General features: G+C 32.8%; 1 protein-coding gene across 3 annotated transcripts in view; it reads right to left on the bottom strand.

The window, feature by feature from the left end:
- NECTIN3 (nectin cell adhesion molecule 3) overlaps nt 1–18,685 on the bottom strand; it is a 127,936-nt gene that overhangs the window by 58,484 nt on the left and 50,767 nt on the right. The window contains exons 4-6 of one of the 3 annotated variants that reach the window (XR_005793280.1): nt 18,494–18,611; nt 14,637–14,788; nt 5,732–6,577 (exon numbers count right to left, since the gene is read on the bottom strand). Coding sequence is in view for 2 of the 3 variants with exons in the window: in XM_040484443.1 (XP_040340377.1) it covers nt 5,997–6,577; nt 14,637–14,788; nt 18,494–18,611 (851 nt within the window). In the remaining variant the exon portion in view is untranslated. Of the gene's footprint in view, nt 1–2,583; nt 6,578–14,636; nt 14,789–18,493; nt 18,612–18,685 lie in introns of those variants that run through there. The other 2 variants (XM_040484443.1, XM_040484444.1) reach the window with 2 other exon arrangements.

The following is an 18,685-nucleotide window of genomic DNA, read 5'->3' as shown; positions in this document are numbered from 1 at the left end:
TGATTCTTAATAGATGCATTCCTGCAAAGAATTGGCAGAATGAAGAGAACACCAACTATGAAGGCACAAATAATGACAAAACCCCTTAAAACAGCAATGCAATTATCTTACTCTTAATACACAAATTTTATCAGTTACATTATGAAGCAAAACCATGGCCATATACTCAGTGATGAGTCAACCAAAAAACTGAAACACATTAGGAGGCCAAATAAAATAAAGATTTACATTCACTCTTATTAGCCATAAACCTCACACTAAACCCATACTGTGCTGAAATAATAGCTAATATGAGGGGTGAAGTTATTGTGATTAGCAAGACATCGAAAAAGCAAACATTCTGAACAGGAGACTAGCTCTAAAAACAGTAGTTGGGATGAAAACTGTTAAGGCTCCCAACAATGTCCTTCTTCCATTTAAATCTACTTGTTTTTGAGAAGTTGCATTTTAGCTACCAAATATCAAAATAAAAACCAAGTCTCAAAATATCTGAACATGGAATCAAACCTTTGAATCACTGAATCAAAAATACAAAATCATGATTAAAAAAACAAATGAAGCACATTCCCATCACATGGTTTGAGCTGGATCTTGAATGCAGTGAAGTGTAGAAAGGAAATTTCAGGTAAAAGCAGTATGGTCATAATTATTCAGACATCAAAGCACACGGTATGGTAAAAGAAGAGAGCTAATAAACCTAGACATCAAGTAGGTTCTCTGTGAGATCTAGGCTTTGAGCATCTAATGACTGCTAATATCAAAAGAAAAGCAGGCATTACATGCCTTCTGATAGAAGATACCACCACTTAGGAAGTATTTTTCCCCCCCCCCCCAAATTACACCTTAATCTTATCAAGGTTCTAGATCTGACAATTTACAGAAATTACAGAGGTACAACTGGCACAATCCAAACTGGGAAGCTGCAGGACACAAATGAAGCCATTTCTTCAACAAATAAATTGCAAGGGAAAAATCAAGGGAGTGGGGAATGCCTCATGGAGAACACATAGATTAAAAATATTAAAAATATCACAATGTATGGGTCACATTTAGAAACTAAAACTACAAAAAAAATGATTAGAATCTGAACACTCATTGGATTCTTAATATTAAAGCATTTTTAATTTTTGGTACAAGAAATCTGTGGTTACTTTTCCTAAATGTTTCTACTCTTAGAGCTGTATGCTGATACATTTACAGATGAACTAAGGGCAGGAGGGATTATGTGAATAGGAATTTAAATGGAACAAGACTGACCATGAATTGATAATAAACAGAAGCAGGTACACTGAGGTTCATTTCATTATTCTGTCCTATTTTCATATAATTTCTCATAAGAAAATGTTTTTTAAAAAGAGACCCCAGTCTTCTAGATCTAGTTAACTCTGGCTTTTAGACCAAACTGTCCCTTCAAGACGAGGTGTTTCCTGAGATAGTTCTCATAACTGAGACTGTGAAATTAGATATCATGTCTATGTAGAAATATCATACATGTAAGGAAATAGGCCTTGAATTATTTTCTCAAGTTTTAAAGATATTTTAAAGTTATCTTACTAAACTCACTTTCACTCTGCTTCACCCACAGTACCTAGCCAGAACAGCAGCAAAAAAGGTAAGTAATCTAGGATAAATCAAAATTGAATCAAGTTTTATCCTCATAAATTGAAATGAAAATGATAAAACAACTATTATCAAGGTTCAAGAAATGACCCCTAAGGATATATACATCAAAGGCAAACCTATCCCTACTCAACTCAAAGTAGATAGGTACAAAAATCAAAACAAAAATAAAAAAAATAAAACTGCAGCTAACTGGAATAGAGAAAACAAATACTAAACAGAAAGCATTTTTAAAAACATAGAATAGTTGATACCCTGCGTACACTATTACAGAGATTCTTTCATGCATACGTTTTTATTAGAATAACAAGAGGGAAACCAAACTTAATCCACACTGTATGCTATTTAAAAATAAAAACAAAACAACTGCTGCTTGCCTTAAATAATTTAAAGTTTAGGAAAACAAGTATTATTTTAAACATAAGAGATATGAGACAGGGAGGTGATTACAATCAGAAACAATGGCATTTACAATGAAAGCAGTAATAAGTGAAAAGCCCTAAATGCCAACTTACAAAACACCTCATGAAATGTTCATTCCAAATAAAAAGCCAGTAAAATTTAATTTATGTTAAAGTTGCAGCAAAAATATTCAAAATTTGTTTTAACTGCTAAGCCTGGAGAAACAGATAATTCATGATTGTGGAGAATGTTATTCACAATGTGTATAGGAAATAGGAATTAAGTAGTCAATTAAAAATAAATCCTATAATGGCTAACCTACCAACTTAGATGCTCCCTCAAATTTTAACTGTGTCCTTTAACCTTATATAATCTTGTTTGGGAAGAGAAATAAAAATAGGTTTTGAATTCCCACAAAAACTTCATTAGTTAAATATAAGAAACTGGGTTATACACACAACACACACACACACACACACACGCACACACTCTTCAGCAGATAATATAACAAGGAGAAAGGTAATACAATATAGGCTTGTTATAGAAATATGCCTCTATAAAGAATTTTTTAAAAACTTTTATTTAAAGATTTGTTGCATGGCTATTAGGGGCTACCACCTGATAAATAACTTGGTAAAAAAACAAAAGCAAAAACAAAAAAACCACTGATACAAATCAAATTAAAATTAAATCCAAACTCCATATACCAAAAATTTGAGAAAGGAGCATATTCTTATGGATGATACATTTCCAATTAACAAGCAAACAGAAAAGAACAATTAAATCTGTAAATTATTCCTCTATTTGAATTAAAAATTCAATATGCGTACCATTTCTTCCTTTCTTATATTTTACACAATAGTCCCACACATTCACAACTTCTTATTCATATATCTTTAGTATTTACCAAAAGCAATTATCAAACTCAAATCAGATGTTTTCACATATGAAAGTGTTACATTTATCTCAATTTTTGCACTCATACATTGTACTTCCTACAAGCCCTTCTGCTAAACATTTAGCTAGGGTTATCTCTAGAAAACGTTCCTATATATGGCTATCAGAAGTAATACTTACTACTGAAAAACCTTAATGGTTTCTTTAATGTCAGACTTATCAAATAGAAACCTTTTAGGCACATGGTAAAATACTAAATATTTCAACTATAATGTACTTCTCAAATGTAACTTTTAAAGTGAACCCCTAGCCTATTAAAGTTTTAATATATTTTAATAAAAATGGCAGGACAAAATAAAAGTTGCATTCATCATCCCTGCATTACTGAAATATTTTAACCAGTGTGAAGGAAAACCCTAAAGTGAATACAAAAATGAAAAGCCAGTTCAAAGAATAAAAAAAAGAAACATAAACATCGTCAAAATAAAACATTCTATCTTTTCCAAAAAAAATAAAAGGATTTTCCTATGTACCTATCAATTAGCTGTGTACATCACTGATATCCAAAAATTAATTTAACAAAAGTTTATTTGATATGACTATTCATGTTCACAAATAAGTCTCTATGTACAGTAAATAAACATAAAGTTCTAATAAACAGCAGTGCAATGCTTCAGAAAGTCTTAACTAGTACCAGCTTCTTAAAATTTTGAAATCTTAGTTTGTCAAATGATTTATATTAAGGATACAGAAGGTATCAAACATTCACTTGCCGTTTTCCATGTCATCCTCTCCCATCATAAAATAAAACAGAAAAAAATAACAACCCTAAACACACAATGGCCACAATATAAAAGGAAGGTCATAATCACTAAGCGGATATTTGCATTTTTGTAATACAGTTCTTAAAATATAATATTTCCTTCAGATTATACTCAAGAACCACTGAGATTTATACAGTGATTATTCTGCTCAGATTCATATAGCATTTCAAACCATTGTTCTAAAGATGAAATTGTGAACAAAAAGCCACAAATTCCTACCTTCTATGGCAAGAAATTTTAGATCCATCTTTCTTGTGGCCATATGAGTGCTGGCATTTAAATTAAAAAATAAAGTCCACTTTAATCACAGGGTATTATCAATAAAATTTTGCTTCCAATGACTTGGACCAAAGAGTCCTAATATTTGTATATCAGTGGTTAATTCTATTAAAACCCATATTTTTTAACAAGATACCAGTGAGCTTACCTGTGTCCTTTGCTGATATTATAGTCTTATACTACGTGTGTAAGTGGGAAGAGAAATAAAAGAGGTTTCTAATTTCCACAAAATACTGATAGTCAAAAGAGAGGAAATTATGTTACAACTGTTTAGAATAAGGCCTTGACTACTCGGAAAATTCTATGAACATGTTAGAATTTTGTCTTATAAAACATTCCTTTAGATTCGACAAGGATCATCAGGAGTGGAGTGGTTGGGGGATTAAAAAAAAAAAAGTACCTACTTTGCCTTTTTATTAACAAAATAATTTATTTATGATTCTCCTACTAACCACTTCGATTCCTGGCAAAATACCTAAGGCAATTCTACACAGTCCTTTTTTTTCAAATGAATCATCAACAGAAAACAACATCTTCTTTGGGCTTCAAAATAGTTGTCATCATTACAATTTTATAGGACTCCACTGTAAAAGCAATTTAATTACCTCACAAAGAAGATCCACATTTGAAGATTTAGGTAACATTTCGTTTTCAAAAGATACATGATTTTTGGAAAGAATAGACTGAATGAATTATGCAAAAAACAAAAAACAAAAAACCTTATGATGTTTCCAGTTTTAATTGGAAAAACAAAAATCTTGAAACAAATACATACATTTAGGAGGAAGAGGGGGATGATTTGCCAATATACATCAGCAAGTGCTAGTGACTGGTTCTATAATTCATATTTTTCTCATTAAACCTCAAATTTACAAGTTTATTCTAATTTTTCTGTATATTTACCCGTTTGAACAACATTCACTATTAGATAACTAAAACAAGATGGGCTAGAAAATTCTCTGTATGGATTTTTGGCTGACGTATCTCATTTCTAAAAACTGTACTCCAATACTAATTTGCCCACATTTTTCCATATACTGAAATGCCCTTTCTGAACTATATTTAACTGCGTACCATCTTTTCATTATTATTCTTATATTTGGACATAAAGCATTCAAACAGAACTATGTATGCCACTTAATGTACCCAAATCCATGTTCATATGACATTATAAGAACTGTCCTCCAGAGATGAAAAAAAATGTAATAATTATGTTTAAAAGGCATGTTTTTATTATAACTCTTGTATGTATTTTGGACAAAAATACTGACCAGCTAATTAGGCTCTTCCACACAGCATGTTCACTGAGTTTACTACCACAGTTTTAGTGCAACAAAATATCTTTGAAAAGCCACTCTACAGTAATTATGGCAAGGCTCATTAAAATGCAGAGGTAAAGATTCCATTTATATAGAAACTTAGAAAACAATGTTTGAAAGGGAAAGATGTTTTATCAGGCTGAATATTTTGTTTTGTATACTAAAAATATATATAAACATTTCTTGAATTAGTTTTATAGTCAATTTTCATGTAGTATCATTTAGTGGTGATAAATTTTGAGAGGTATATGTTTAACAAACATTATACTTGAGATTATAGTCTTAGGTAAACATTTAATACACAATGCCAAGGTAGTTTCCTTTTTTTTTTTTCCTTTTTAATTTTTGTACCAAAAAAGTCATACATTTAATGTTGACATTTCTTCTTACCTGTGTGCCTCAGACCAATAAAGTACTCTGCATTAAAATTTAAATCTTGAGACAGTAGTACAGCATTGAAAAAAAATTGTAAAGCAGCTCAGATACATTGAACCCAGATTTTACATTTTCATTTGTCAAATTAGAATATAAAAAGTAAGCTTGAAAATCAAGTTGAAAAAGCTTATTCTTCCTCAAGAAAAAGTATGAACAATCTGAAAATGATCAACTAGTATGAATGAAACATTGTACATAGGTAAGTCACGTTTAGTGGTTGCTAAACATACCACTCCCTCCTGGAAATTACGGAACCGTCTACATGTGAAACTAAGTCATCTTCATTGTCGTCATAATGTTCATCGCTGACGAACTTCATTCCCATTTTTAGATCTTCATAATAATCCATTGGTCTTTCAAACCTACTGAGATTTTCTACATTGTTCCACTGCGTTTTTTCAGGCTCTTCTAAATAGTCTTTCCGTATTAGATTGTTCACTGGATTTTTGTTTTCTTTTTTCACACTGTCTGGGTAAGAATCAAGCTCATCTTGTTGGAGAACATCTATTTGTGATTCTTTTTGCATATCTGATGGTGGAATGTAGTTCTTGGCAAAGTAGTCTCCACGAAACGTCCGTCTTCTCCTATAGCAGAATATTCCAGCCAAAACACTCACAAGTACTATGAAGAGAGCCCCACCCACTACACTAGCAATGATTGTGCCAATTGTGTCATCCTTAATTGTTGCCAAAGTTGACAATGGGAAGGGCAATTTTTTTGGTTCTGTTGCTAGATCCTCGATGTCAGCAGTTGAGGGATGCCACTGAATTGTAGGCTGAAGGGTGGTAGTGGTAGGAGGATCTAATGGAAACAGTAAAGATAGACAAGACACAGAAAGGCAAAGAATGTCAATGCAGGCTGATTTGGCAGCAAGTTGAAAAGACAGCACAGTTAATGAATATATATTCATAGTAATAATAGTTTTTCATTCTTAAGATCAGAATGTGGTGGTACTTACATATTTTTAAAAAATAAGGAAACTGGCATTTAGTCAGTTACCAATGAGGTAAAAGGAATATAAAATGGTCTATGATGTAAATCCTGAATTATTCTATTCCAAGCTTTAGCATGATCTTGTACTCCAAGGAATACTTTTTTTTTTAATAAAGAATATTACTTAAATGTCCTATATACAGCTGGCTTAAGAATTACGATACCAAAAAATTAAGTAATTTATTTATAAATTTATAAAAAAATGTACATTTTCTTAGCCAGAAGAACAAAGAAATAAAATGAAAGAATAAAAAAATTAAAGTATGTTTCTTAATATCCATATTTACCTAATTTTATTTTTGTAAGATCTGAACTTATCTTTAAAAGAATGAAAAACTATAGATTCTTGTTAAGTGGCCGTAGTATAAGCTGTTGGCTTAATAATTCTCTCAAAAATATTTTCCTTAAGTAAAGAGAACTTTTAATTTTTAGGAAGGACATATGTAGTACATATCATTCTTTAGTAATTTGAAAATAAAAAGCATACATTTAAACTGTGTTAGCCAAATGGGCTATATCATCAAATGAAACTAACAAAAACAAAGTAAAAACATGTTATAAAATGTTATAAAAATGTCATCGCCATGTCTATATCCCATGGGTAAGATATCTGAACATTTAGGAAATTGAAGAATTTCAACCGTATCTGTAAAATTTATTGTCACATCACTTAGTATGAAGTATCAAAGAGCAGCTAATATTTTAGAGAGAACATTCTAATAATACTTAAATATTAGATGCAAATGATCCTGTGTATTGCCATTAGATTATAGAGTAAATAGCCATTAATATTAAAAAGCAACTAAACATAAATAGTAAAAATTAAAGATTGGTTAATTCTCAATTAAGTGGTATTTGTAGGTCATGTTATATAAACTCTAGAGTTTGAAGAAAGGAGGAGTTAAAAAATCTTGAATTTCTTCTTTGATAAAAAACAAATGACCCGAATGGTAATCTCCTACAATTAATTTTTAAATGAGTGGTACTGATAGAGCTTTTAAAAAAAATGATTGTTAGAAAAATACTAAATCTACATGGGTAAGTTATTCTAAAATTACAAGCTAAAGAAAAATACTTACTGAAACAGGTTTCATCACGGAATGCCATATGTATAGAATGTGGTAAAAATTTAGCAAGTACAATATAAAATTTAACAAGTACAGTATAACTAATTTCCTATGAGTTTAAACCAATATAACAGGCAATCCTGTCAAGTACTTTGAAGTGAGTATTAGTCATCATATTATATGTAAGTGAATCAAGAGGAGTTTTAATTTGTAAGAACATATTATTCACTAGCTGAACAAACTCAATCCTAAAAAAAATTGTGGAATTGTAGAATCATTTGTAGTATAAAAGTAGTAAAAAGTAAAGCCTCCTATCATATAATGCGACCTCACAGAACCAGGATATTAAAAAATTAAATTAATTAATTAAAAATTAATCATTTGTAAGGCAACTCATGAGAAAAAGAAAAAAGTACAATAAACTGGCATCACCAGGTTTAAACAGAAGTACAAATCACTGAAATAATTATTTGTAATTCACACATTTTTGTGCACACAGATTTTAAGTTTTTGATAGGTCTTAATGAAATGCCACTTTTCTCAGAACAGTGCATATACCTGAGCTCTCACCAAGCACAAATATATATAACTCATTATTTTTACTAAGTATCCTTAAAAAAAAAATCACTGACATTTATTTCTACTTGCAACATTCTTTGTGAAAACACAGATGGATGACTACTACTTAACTCAGATTTAACAAAATACAGCTTTCAGAAAATCTAACTACCAAAAAAAAAAAAAAAAAGTAACAACAACACAACAGCAACCTATTTAAAAATTTTATTTAATTTTGTCAGTGGTTCTAAAAATTTTTTAACCTGCCATCCCCTCCTCAAACACTGCTAAAAATAGCATAGCCTCACTATTATGATTCCATGAAAGAGGGACTGTTGCTAATACTTATTTTGTATTTTAAGCAATGGACATATGACAATGTACCCAAAACATTTATTCATGCTTTCTAATTCTTGCCCTGCTCCAAGATAATTACAATGAGAGTTAGAATTTGCATAAAGAAACAAAAGGACTACTGTGTAATCATTAACAGCTACTTATTTATCGTAATTTAAAATCCCTTCCAACAGCATTCCTTATTTTTTCAAACATTGTTTTTTGATATTATTTGTAGAATGTGTGATAAATGAGCATGTAACAAAAGTAATCAACTAGTAGAGACTCAGTTCTCTACACTCACATGAAGAAATTCGTTTTTCAAATTAATGAGTTCTGCCAAATAGGAAAACAAATAGTGCAGTAAGGCCTCTGTAGCTACAAAGCATATTTTAGCCTAATAATTACTGTGCTAAAATAATTAGTTGATTTCTTATTTCTTTTACACTTATATGAATTGTTTAAACAAAATCTAGGAATTTTAAAGTTTAAAGATTGCTAGTTAGGTGTGGATTCTTATGCCAGATATTATGCCTAGGTCCTAAAATCAACAGGATTCAAAAGTCAAGAGTTGTATACCAATATACTTTGAGTTTATGGCATGGCGGAATGTATGTGATACATAAAAATTTGCTTCTCTAACTACAGACGCTGGCGAGGATGTGGGGAAACGGGAACCCTCTTGCACTGTTGGTGGGAATGCAAACTGGTGCAGCCGCTCTGGAAAACAATATGGAGGTTCCTCAAAAAATTAAAAATAGAACTACCCTGTGACCCAGCAATAGCACTACTAGCAATTTTCCCAAGGGATACAGGAGTGCTGGTGCACAGGTGCACATGTACCCCAATGTTTATAGCAGCACTTTCAAGAATAGCCAAATTAGGGGCGCCTGGGTGGCGCAGTCGGTTAAGCGTCCGACTTCAGCCAGGTCACGATCTCGCGGTCCACGAGTTCGAGCCCCGCGTCGGGCTCTGGGCTGATGGCTCGGAGCCTGGAGCCTGTTTCCGATTCTGTGTCTTCCTCTCTCTCTGCCCCTCCCCCGTTCATGCTCTGTCTCTCTCTGTCCCAAAAGTAAATAAACGTTGAAAAAAAAAATTAAAAAAAAAAAAAAAAAGAGTAGCCAAATTATGGAAAGAGCCTAAATGTCTATCAACTGACAAATGGATAAAGAAGATATGGTTTATATATGCAATGGAATACTACTTGGCAATGAGAAATAATGAAATCTGGCCATTCGCAACAACATGGATGGAACTGGACGGTATTATACTAAGTGAAATAAGTCACTCAGAGAAAGACAGATACCATACGTTTTCACTCGTATGTGGACCTTGAGAAACTTAACAGAAGGCCATGGGGGAGAGGAAAGAGAAAAAAAAGTTACAAACAGAGAGGGAGGCAAACCATTAAGAGACTCTAAAATACAGAGAACAAATTAAGGTTTGATGGGGGGCAGGTGAGAGGGGAAAGTGGGTGATGGGCATTGAGGAGGGCACTTGTTGGGATGAACACTGGGTGTTGTATGGAAACCAATCTGACAATAAAGTATGTTAAAAAAAAAAATTGCTCCTCTAGTCTCAAAGAGAAGTAAGAGGTATCAGGGAAAAACACACACCAAAAACAACTAGAAAAACACAATTTCCAGCAGTCATTTATTACTGTATAAAGATTCACTGTACCTCCATGAGGAATAACTGAAGTTGAATACTGCAATCTTGGATCAATCACATCTTCCAAAATCTTACACTTAGCAATGTGGATGAACTGTATTAGAAAATTACAACTTCCCTCAAACAGAGTTGCTAACTCTACTCTGGTCTGACTAGATCTTTTAGTCTCCAGTCATAAGATATGTTCCTTTTATAAATATTTAAAAAAATCATTTCTGAAATTGTAAAATACCAATTTTAATACTGAGGTAAATATTTTTTTTTTCCCTAGATGGAAAAGGATTTATTTATGTAACTTACAATAAAAAAGATCAACAACTTGATTGTTTGCTCTTAGTGAATTATGGCTTTTTATTCTGATAAAAGCCTACTAGGCTTTATTAGTCATTTTGGAAAGGCAGTAGTATATCTAGGATACTTAATATCCTCCAAGAAGTTCTCAGCAAAATTAACTAAACTCAACATAGTATACTGTATTAAATATTAAAGACTCTGGATAGAAAGGCAAAGTCTAATTCTTGATGATGGCTTAAAGAAAAGCATCTTATAATGCTATCTTTCTGAAGTACTTAGCAATAATTAACTGATTTTTCATATTTACCCAATATTCTATTCCCCCTCTTATGAGACTTAGAAGAGGATGATAAAAAAATGTGCACAGTTTATCACCAGTGCACAAGGTATTTTCTTTACCTTGTCAAAGAAAATAAAGATACATAAAAAGCACATTCTGGAGTTTTAATTTTTTCCTGATGGTTTTCTTCTCAAACAAATATTTTCATTCATGCAAGAGAAGTTGACTAAACACCTATCATATGCCAAAAATTATTGCAGATGGTGGGGATATAGTAGTGATTAAAACAGATGAAAGGACTTATGTTCTAATAGAAGTAAAAACAGCATATAAATAAAATATGAACATTTATGTGGCAATAAATACTGTAGAGAAAAGTAAGGCAGAGAAGGAGACAGAAAGTAGTTAAAGGGGTGAGAAAAAAGTTTCAGTTTTCAGTTTTAGTTATGAAGGTGATACTTGAGCAAAGACCTAAAGGAAGTGAGGGAAAGAGGTGTAAGGATATCTAAAAAGCTTTCCAGCAAGAGCAACAGCATGTCAAAGACTCTTGAGGTAGCAATGTGCCTGTTATGGTCAAAGAATAGCAAGGAAGCTAGTAACAAGGCCAAGGGAGCAAGAGATATAATAAAATATGAAGTCAGAGAGATAATCTAGGACCAGAGCATGTACAGACCCTTGTAATATAGTCATTGAAAGATTTGGTTTAGTTGAGGGTAAAATGAGAAGTCCATGAAAGGTTTGCAGGAGAGAAATGACATGATCTGACATGCCCTTTGTAAGGATCATTCTGGCTGCTCTTCTAAGGATAAATTAAAAGTAGAAAGAATAAATGGCTGTTTTAATTGTGAAGTAAGGGTTGGGGCACCTGGGTGGCTCAGTAGGTCAAGTATCTGACTCTTGATTTCAGGTCAGGTCATGATCTCAGGGTTCATGGGAGCAAGCCCTTCATTGGGCTCTATACTGACTGCACAAAGCCTGCTTGGAATTCTCTCTCCCTCTCTCTTCCTCCCCTGCTCCACACACACACATTCTTTCTCTCTCCGTCTCTCTCAAAATAATACACAAACAAATAGTGAAGTAAGGGTTGCTGATGGCCTGGGTCAGAATACTCACAACAAAAGTGGAGACATAGTAAGGTTCTGCATACGACATAATGGAAGATCTGTTGATGGACTGGGTGAGATATGAGAGAACAACTGAAATCAAGAATAAGCATCAAGGTGCTGGTGAGGATGTGGAGAAACAGGAATCCTCTTGCACTGTTGGGACTGCAAACTGGTGCAGCTGCTCTGGAAAACAGTGTGGAGGTTCCTCAAAATACTAAAAATAAGAGCTACTCTATGGCCCAGCAATAGCACTACTAGGAATTTACCCAAGGAATTTACCGTATGCTGATGCATAGGGGCACATGTACCCCAATGTTTATAGCAGCACTATCAACAATAGTCAAATTATGGAAAGAGCCTAAATGTCCATCAACTGATGAATGCATAAAGAAGATGTGGTTTATAGATTCAATGGAATACTACTTCGCAATGAAAAAGAATGAAATCATGCCATTTGTGGCAACGCACATGGAACTGGAAGGTATTATGCTGAGTGAAGTAAGTCCGTCAGAAAAGGACAGATATTATATGTTTTTACTCATGTGAATCTTGAGAAACTGAACAGAAGACCATGGGGAAAGGGAAGGGGGAAAAAACAGTTAAACAGAGAGGGAGGGAGGCAAACCACAAGAGACTCTTAAATACACAGAACAAAGTAAGGGTGGATGTGGGGCTGGAGGAGAGGGGAAAGTGGGTGATGGGCACTGAGGATGGCACTTGTTGGGATGAGCACTGGCTGTTGTATGTACGCTAATTTGACAACAAATTATATTTATAAAAAAAAAAGAATAAGCATCAAGGATTAAACCCTGAGTAAATGTAAGGATGGAGTTACCAATGACAGAAGAAAGGAGGGAGACTGTTAGAGGAAGAGGGCAAGGGGCAGAAGATCAGGACCTCAGTTTTGAATGTTAAGCCATAAATGCCTATTATATTTCTACAAAGAGTTAGTGATCTTTAATAGGTAGTTGGACACGTAAGTCAAAAGTACTGGGAAATGGACCCACAATGCCAAAAGATATAAATTTAGGATATCATCAACAGAATCAGTATATATAAGAATGCCCAAATTGAGCCTCAATATTTAAATGATTACATAATAATACACTGAGCCTGAGATTTACAAATAATATCCCATACCAAACTATACAACAGAAACACAAACAAAAAGTAAGCCTTCCTCGGGTAACTACGTTTTAAATATACATTCCCTGTGACATTAAGATCCTTTAAAAAAAACAAAAACAAAAACAAAAACAAAAACCTTTAAGGAAAGAAAGGGAGACTAATAAACTAATATTTAATCTCAATCTGATTTCCACCAAAGCACTGCTGCTGGCAGAAAGGGCTAGCAAGGGATGTACACAGCTCTAAGCTTCCTGTGAGATTCATGCAAAAATATATTTGCATCATGCCTATCAAGTGCCAGGCGCTAAGTGCTGAGTATTCAATGGTAAATGAAGTAAATGCAAAATGCTTAAATGTGAGGATGAATAATAAGTACACAAGTTAAGCATAAAACTAAAAATTGTGGGAAATGCTAACAGAAAATAATATGAGGGATTGTTCCTAGATTGAGGGATCAAAGATGGAGAATGTAACATTGAAGTAAGTTTAAAATTTCTCTAAAAATCTAACTTACTTAGTTTTAGATCAGAACAGAGATAAAAACCTTAGCTATATCCACTACATAATTACCATACAAACCTGCTTTTCTCAGGGTTCTCTTCCTTTTTCCTTTAATTTTCCATTTTTTAGACATGAAGATTGCTATATTCTTATAGTCAATAAGGAGATGCTCGAAATATTTTATATAATTTTTACAACTGAGCATTCCATGAATAATTTGTTATAGCCACACCCATGAATAAATGTATTTTTAGCTCTAACAGTATTTTGTGAGTATCCAAATTTATATATTCAGTCAAATGAACAGAAATGTTCCTTGTAAAATAAATGGGATGTGAAAAATCTAAGTTCTTAGTTGCTTAAGGCCTGGTAATAAGAAACATCTTAAATTTTATTTCATTAGCACATTTTCAATAGCATTCCTACTTAACCTCTCAGTATTCCAATATGATAGAGTTCCATATTGAGTGACAAAGTATGTTCTTTAATAAGCCAGGTCATCAAAGTCAATATCCCATTTTATTTGAGACACTTGTGTTGAGAGTGACAACCAAAAACAAATAAACAAACAAACCCAGTGTAAAGATGCTCTCGGTGTAAAGATGAGAGAACCTAGAAAGGTACACACTATCTATAAAAGGAATACTTAATACTATGTAATTGAAAAATTAACTATATGCAAAGGTCTTAAAATGTATATAAGCTTATTGCATAGACACTTTGACACTTCTTTAAGTAATGGCACTTTACATATGTGTTTCAGGCAGGGCTACTTTATTATATCTCTTTTAGATTATTTGGAAAACCTCACACTGAGGAATTTGTACCTTAGCAAATATAAATTGCCAATGAGAACATAGTGTTATTATTACTGCTGTTACAGGAATAATTTCATTAACTCATTTCACCAGTAGATAGTAACTTACCTGAAATGTAGATGACCTTTTGATCACTCCTTTGACCAAGGGAATTGGTCACTTTACAGACATAAACACCAGAATAATTGAAAGTCAATGGATGGACAAAATGAAGAGTATTGTCTGAAGCCAATAAACCATCAGGCCACTGTCCATCTAACCTAGATTTTAAAAAGCATGAAATTATTTTATGTATCGTCAGACTTTATTCACAGACAGCTATTTAAATAAGATACCACACTTTTGAGATATTAGTAAAAGAACTGGCATTCTTTAGGTAAAATTCACTATGAAATGAAAGTATATAAGATGTGAATTGTCAATAAAAATGAACAGACAAAAATCCACGAAGAATACCCACTCTTTCAGGAAAAAAAAAGTAAATAAATAACCATTCTTTCAAAATACTAAATGACAGAAGTGGAAGTAGGCCAACATATTAGAATGGGAAAGAAGGAGAGAAAAAATTATGTGATTTTAAGACTCAAATTCAGAAAATTGGAAAATTAGAAAAATGTATTATTTGAAGACATACAGTATCAAAGGAATTACAAATAATTCTCAGTGAATACATCAATTCATGATATATCTATAAATTCCTTAATGGAAAGCCAACTCATTTAAGTACATAGTAATGTTTTAGCACCTTCTGTAACATATTTAAACAGCATTATTTCATACTGAGCAAATTTATACTATGCCCCATCCAAAGAGGATTAGTTTCTAAAGCATCAAAAAGGGTCTTCTTATAAAATAATCTCAATTTTAAGGTGGGCATCTGGGACAGTAAAAACCAAGACACCATTTTGGCATCAATAAAAACTTTTTAAAAATAGATGTCTATACTAATTTGGCTCTAAGACATCCTGTTATACATTAGCATAAACCACAATAAGAATAAAATCCCACTGCAACTCTAAAGCCATTCACTGCAATGGAACTAAGTATACTGTTATACATCATATCGCCAAATTTAGGGTACCAAAAAATACACCAATTTATTTTGAAATTATTTCTAAAGTCCATGAGTAAATTGTTTAAGAGGACAAAAAGTCAAGTAAACCCAGGCACTCAAGTATTATGGTTTGAACTAACATTTTCAAAAAGTCCATTCATTCATTCACTTGGCTATCCACTACTTAGTTACCAGTAGCTTACTACTAATCATACTCTACTCTGTTAGTGCTGCTGAGATTCACAAGTAAATAAGATCAGGTTCTTGCTTTCAATGATCTAAGTATATAGCAGAAGACCAACAACTAATTACAAAGGGAATAAGAATTAAAAAAAATAAATAAATAAAAAGGTAGAAAGAAACAAAACCAACACTGGACCATAAGAGGAATGATTTTGTTCTTCAAATCCCAGGGTAGTAGATAAAAGAACAATCAAAATCTTTTACAGTGCTGGAACTTCAATTTAGCACTGAAGAAAAAAGATAATATTCTCGCATGGCTTAAAAAACAGAAACACCCAGCCTTCTTCTAAGAAGACTTTGAAAAGAACACTAGTATAAGCACACGCTTTCAAAAGGTGAACATTTTCTAGGAGGGTGAGAATGAATATGGAGTGTATAAATCTTATCAATTATCTCTCTGCACTTTGAGGCCCAAATTCGAATCCCTTTAATTCTGAGAAATAGAAAAATGGCTTATAATCCTTTAAAGTTGCTTATTCAAATAAGCCATAGTCATAAAAATCTAAATATCACATTAAACTCACAGCAAATGACATGCTAAGCACTTTCTATGCTATTTCACTTATGCTACTTCGTTTATATTCATTGTCTCTACTCTCACAACTCTATGACATACTTTTATCAGTGAGGAAACAAAATTAGAGAGATTAGGCATCATACTCAAAAAGACATCTAGGAATGGAACTCAGAATTGTATAACTTTTAAAAATAACCTATCACACATCTTAACCAAAGACTGTTTCTCACTTTTAGGAAAATGTAAATGAAAAAAACCTTCTCTACTTTAAAAACTGTATCTTTGCTTAAAGACAACAGATGTATCAAATATACTGTTTCCTTGCTCCCACAAAATCCCACCTAAAACAAGGGTAAAGGAATTGAAAGCTATTAAAAAACCCACAAAGAAAAACAAAACAGGAGACACAAGTCATCAGACAAGATGTTTCAACAAACTTTCAGAAGATGGAAAAGAGATGGCAAAAACAATACATGCTTTAAGCTATTCAATCAAGATTGATTTTTATCTCCAGGGGACAACTGGCATGTCTGGAGACTACAGGGTTGGGGGAGGGGGGGCATGGTTTGAGGCCAGGGATGCTGCTAAACATACTGCAATTCACAGGACTGCTTCCCACAACAAAGATTTATCCAGCCCCAAATGTCAATAGTTCCAAGGCTGAAAAACTCCACTCTGGGCTGAAGAAGTGCTTCCAGAAGGCATATGAATGGGAAGGCAGCCAATGTGCTCCAAAGAACCCAAGATTTGGAGTTTGACTCACTGTACTACAGAAAGCCAGAGTGAAGCAGAGGGCTAAGAATTAATGAGATTAGTTGAAAGTTGAAAAAAAATAATGGACTCCTCTCAACTCTGTACAGATACTAGACACTTTTGATTTAGAAATAAGAATGAATTAAAAAAAAAAAGAAAGAAGAATGAATTAATATATACTCAATAAAAAAAAAAAAAAACTGAATGGCCATGGAAAAAAAAGACTTTCACTCTTCCTAAGTGACATCTGAAGCTTCTCCAGGCAAAGAATCCTCTCTAGCTGATCACTCTAAATGGAATCTACTAATGAGTAATTCCCACTCTAAAGACAGAGTTTCCACTCAGCATTTTATTTTAATACATCACTGTGAAACGACTGGACAACTGAGAAAATTAAGGAATATCTACAAAATGAAAGACCAAACAAAAAACAAAAGAACTTGAAGCAGAAAAAAACTCTCTGAGGAAATAACATTAGTACTGTATTCTTGGGAAAAAACAAAAAGACATTATATCCATAAAATAAGAAAAAAATGCTATGAAAAGAACAGGGAAATAAGAAAATGCTCTTAGAAATTAAATACACCCCCAACATGTTTTAAATCAGTAAGTCAGTTAGGGAAAAAAAAAAATCAAGGAAATCTAGGAGAAACAAAAAACTGTTTGAAAAATAAGAAAGGATATTTAGTATACAAAAAATAGGTCTGGTAAACCAAAAAAAAAAAAAAAAAAAAAAGAGGGAAATGACCAAAAAGATGAGAAAATTATACACAGTTGACAGATACAGGTCTCAAGACTAAAGGGGGGCCCTAAATACTGACAAAAATGAGTGAAAATCTTAGTATAACAGTTTGAAATTTCACAGATAAAGAGAATTAAGGATATTCTTTGAGGCTAAGAATTCTTAGCCTCAGGGAAAACAAAGATCTTAGACAAAAGAAAACAGAATTCCAGTATACTACTTAGTTCTCAGTAAATAGTATTTACTTGTCATAGGGAGGCAAACGATGACTACAGAGTTTAACTAAAAGTAGCTGAATTTCACTGGGACTCATAAAGGTAGGAATATGTGTATGGGTATGTTTGTTGTGTGAAGGGGTAGATATAAAATTAAATTTTCATCTGCCACAAGTCAATAAATAGTATTAAGAAGTAGCAATTTAAGACCTATGATGGTAACTACCAGAAGGAACTGCTAAAAAGGAGCCTCTGAGAAACAGAACTGCAGGGATAGAAAGGTAGGGGAGAGGTGGGACAGGAGAACACTCAGAAATGCTTAATTTAATTTTCAACTGTTACTATGATCATGTATTACACAGATTAAAAAAAATTAATTATGCATTTAAGAATACTTTTCACTTTATATAACTTCTCTTTAGAAGTATCTGACATTATTACCTGCTCCACACAGATTTGAAGGGTGGTGGATTTGCATCAGCATTACACTTGAGATTAACACCTTTTCTTCCTACAAACCAATTCCCATCATAGCCTGTTACTGAAACCTCAGGAGCATCTATAAAATAAATGCATAACAGGACAAATTATCTCTTGTTAGTGATAAATGCAATATATAATGACAAAGCATTA

Source organism: Herpailurus yagouaroundi, unplaced genomic scaffold, assembly GCF_014898765.1.
Source record: "Herpailurus yagouaroundi ecotype Mexico unplaced genomic scaffold, PumYag 162, whole genome shotgun sequence".
NCBI lineage: Eukaryota > Metazoa > Chordata > Mammalia > Carnivora > Felidae > Herpailurus > Herpailurus yagouaroundi.
The sequence above is the reverse complement of the archived record's forward strand: the minus strand, read 5'-3'. Positions and strand labels throughout refer to the sequence as shown.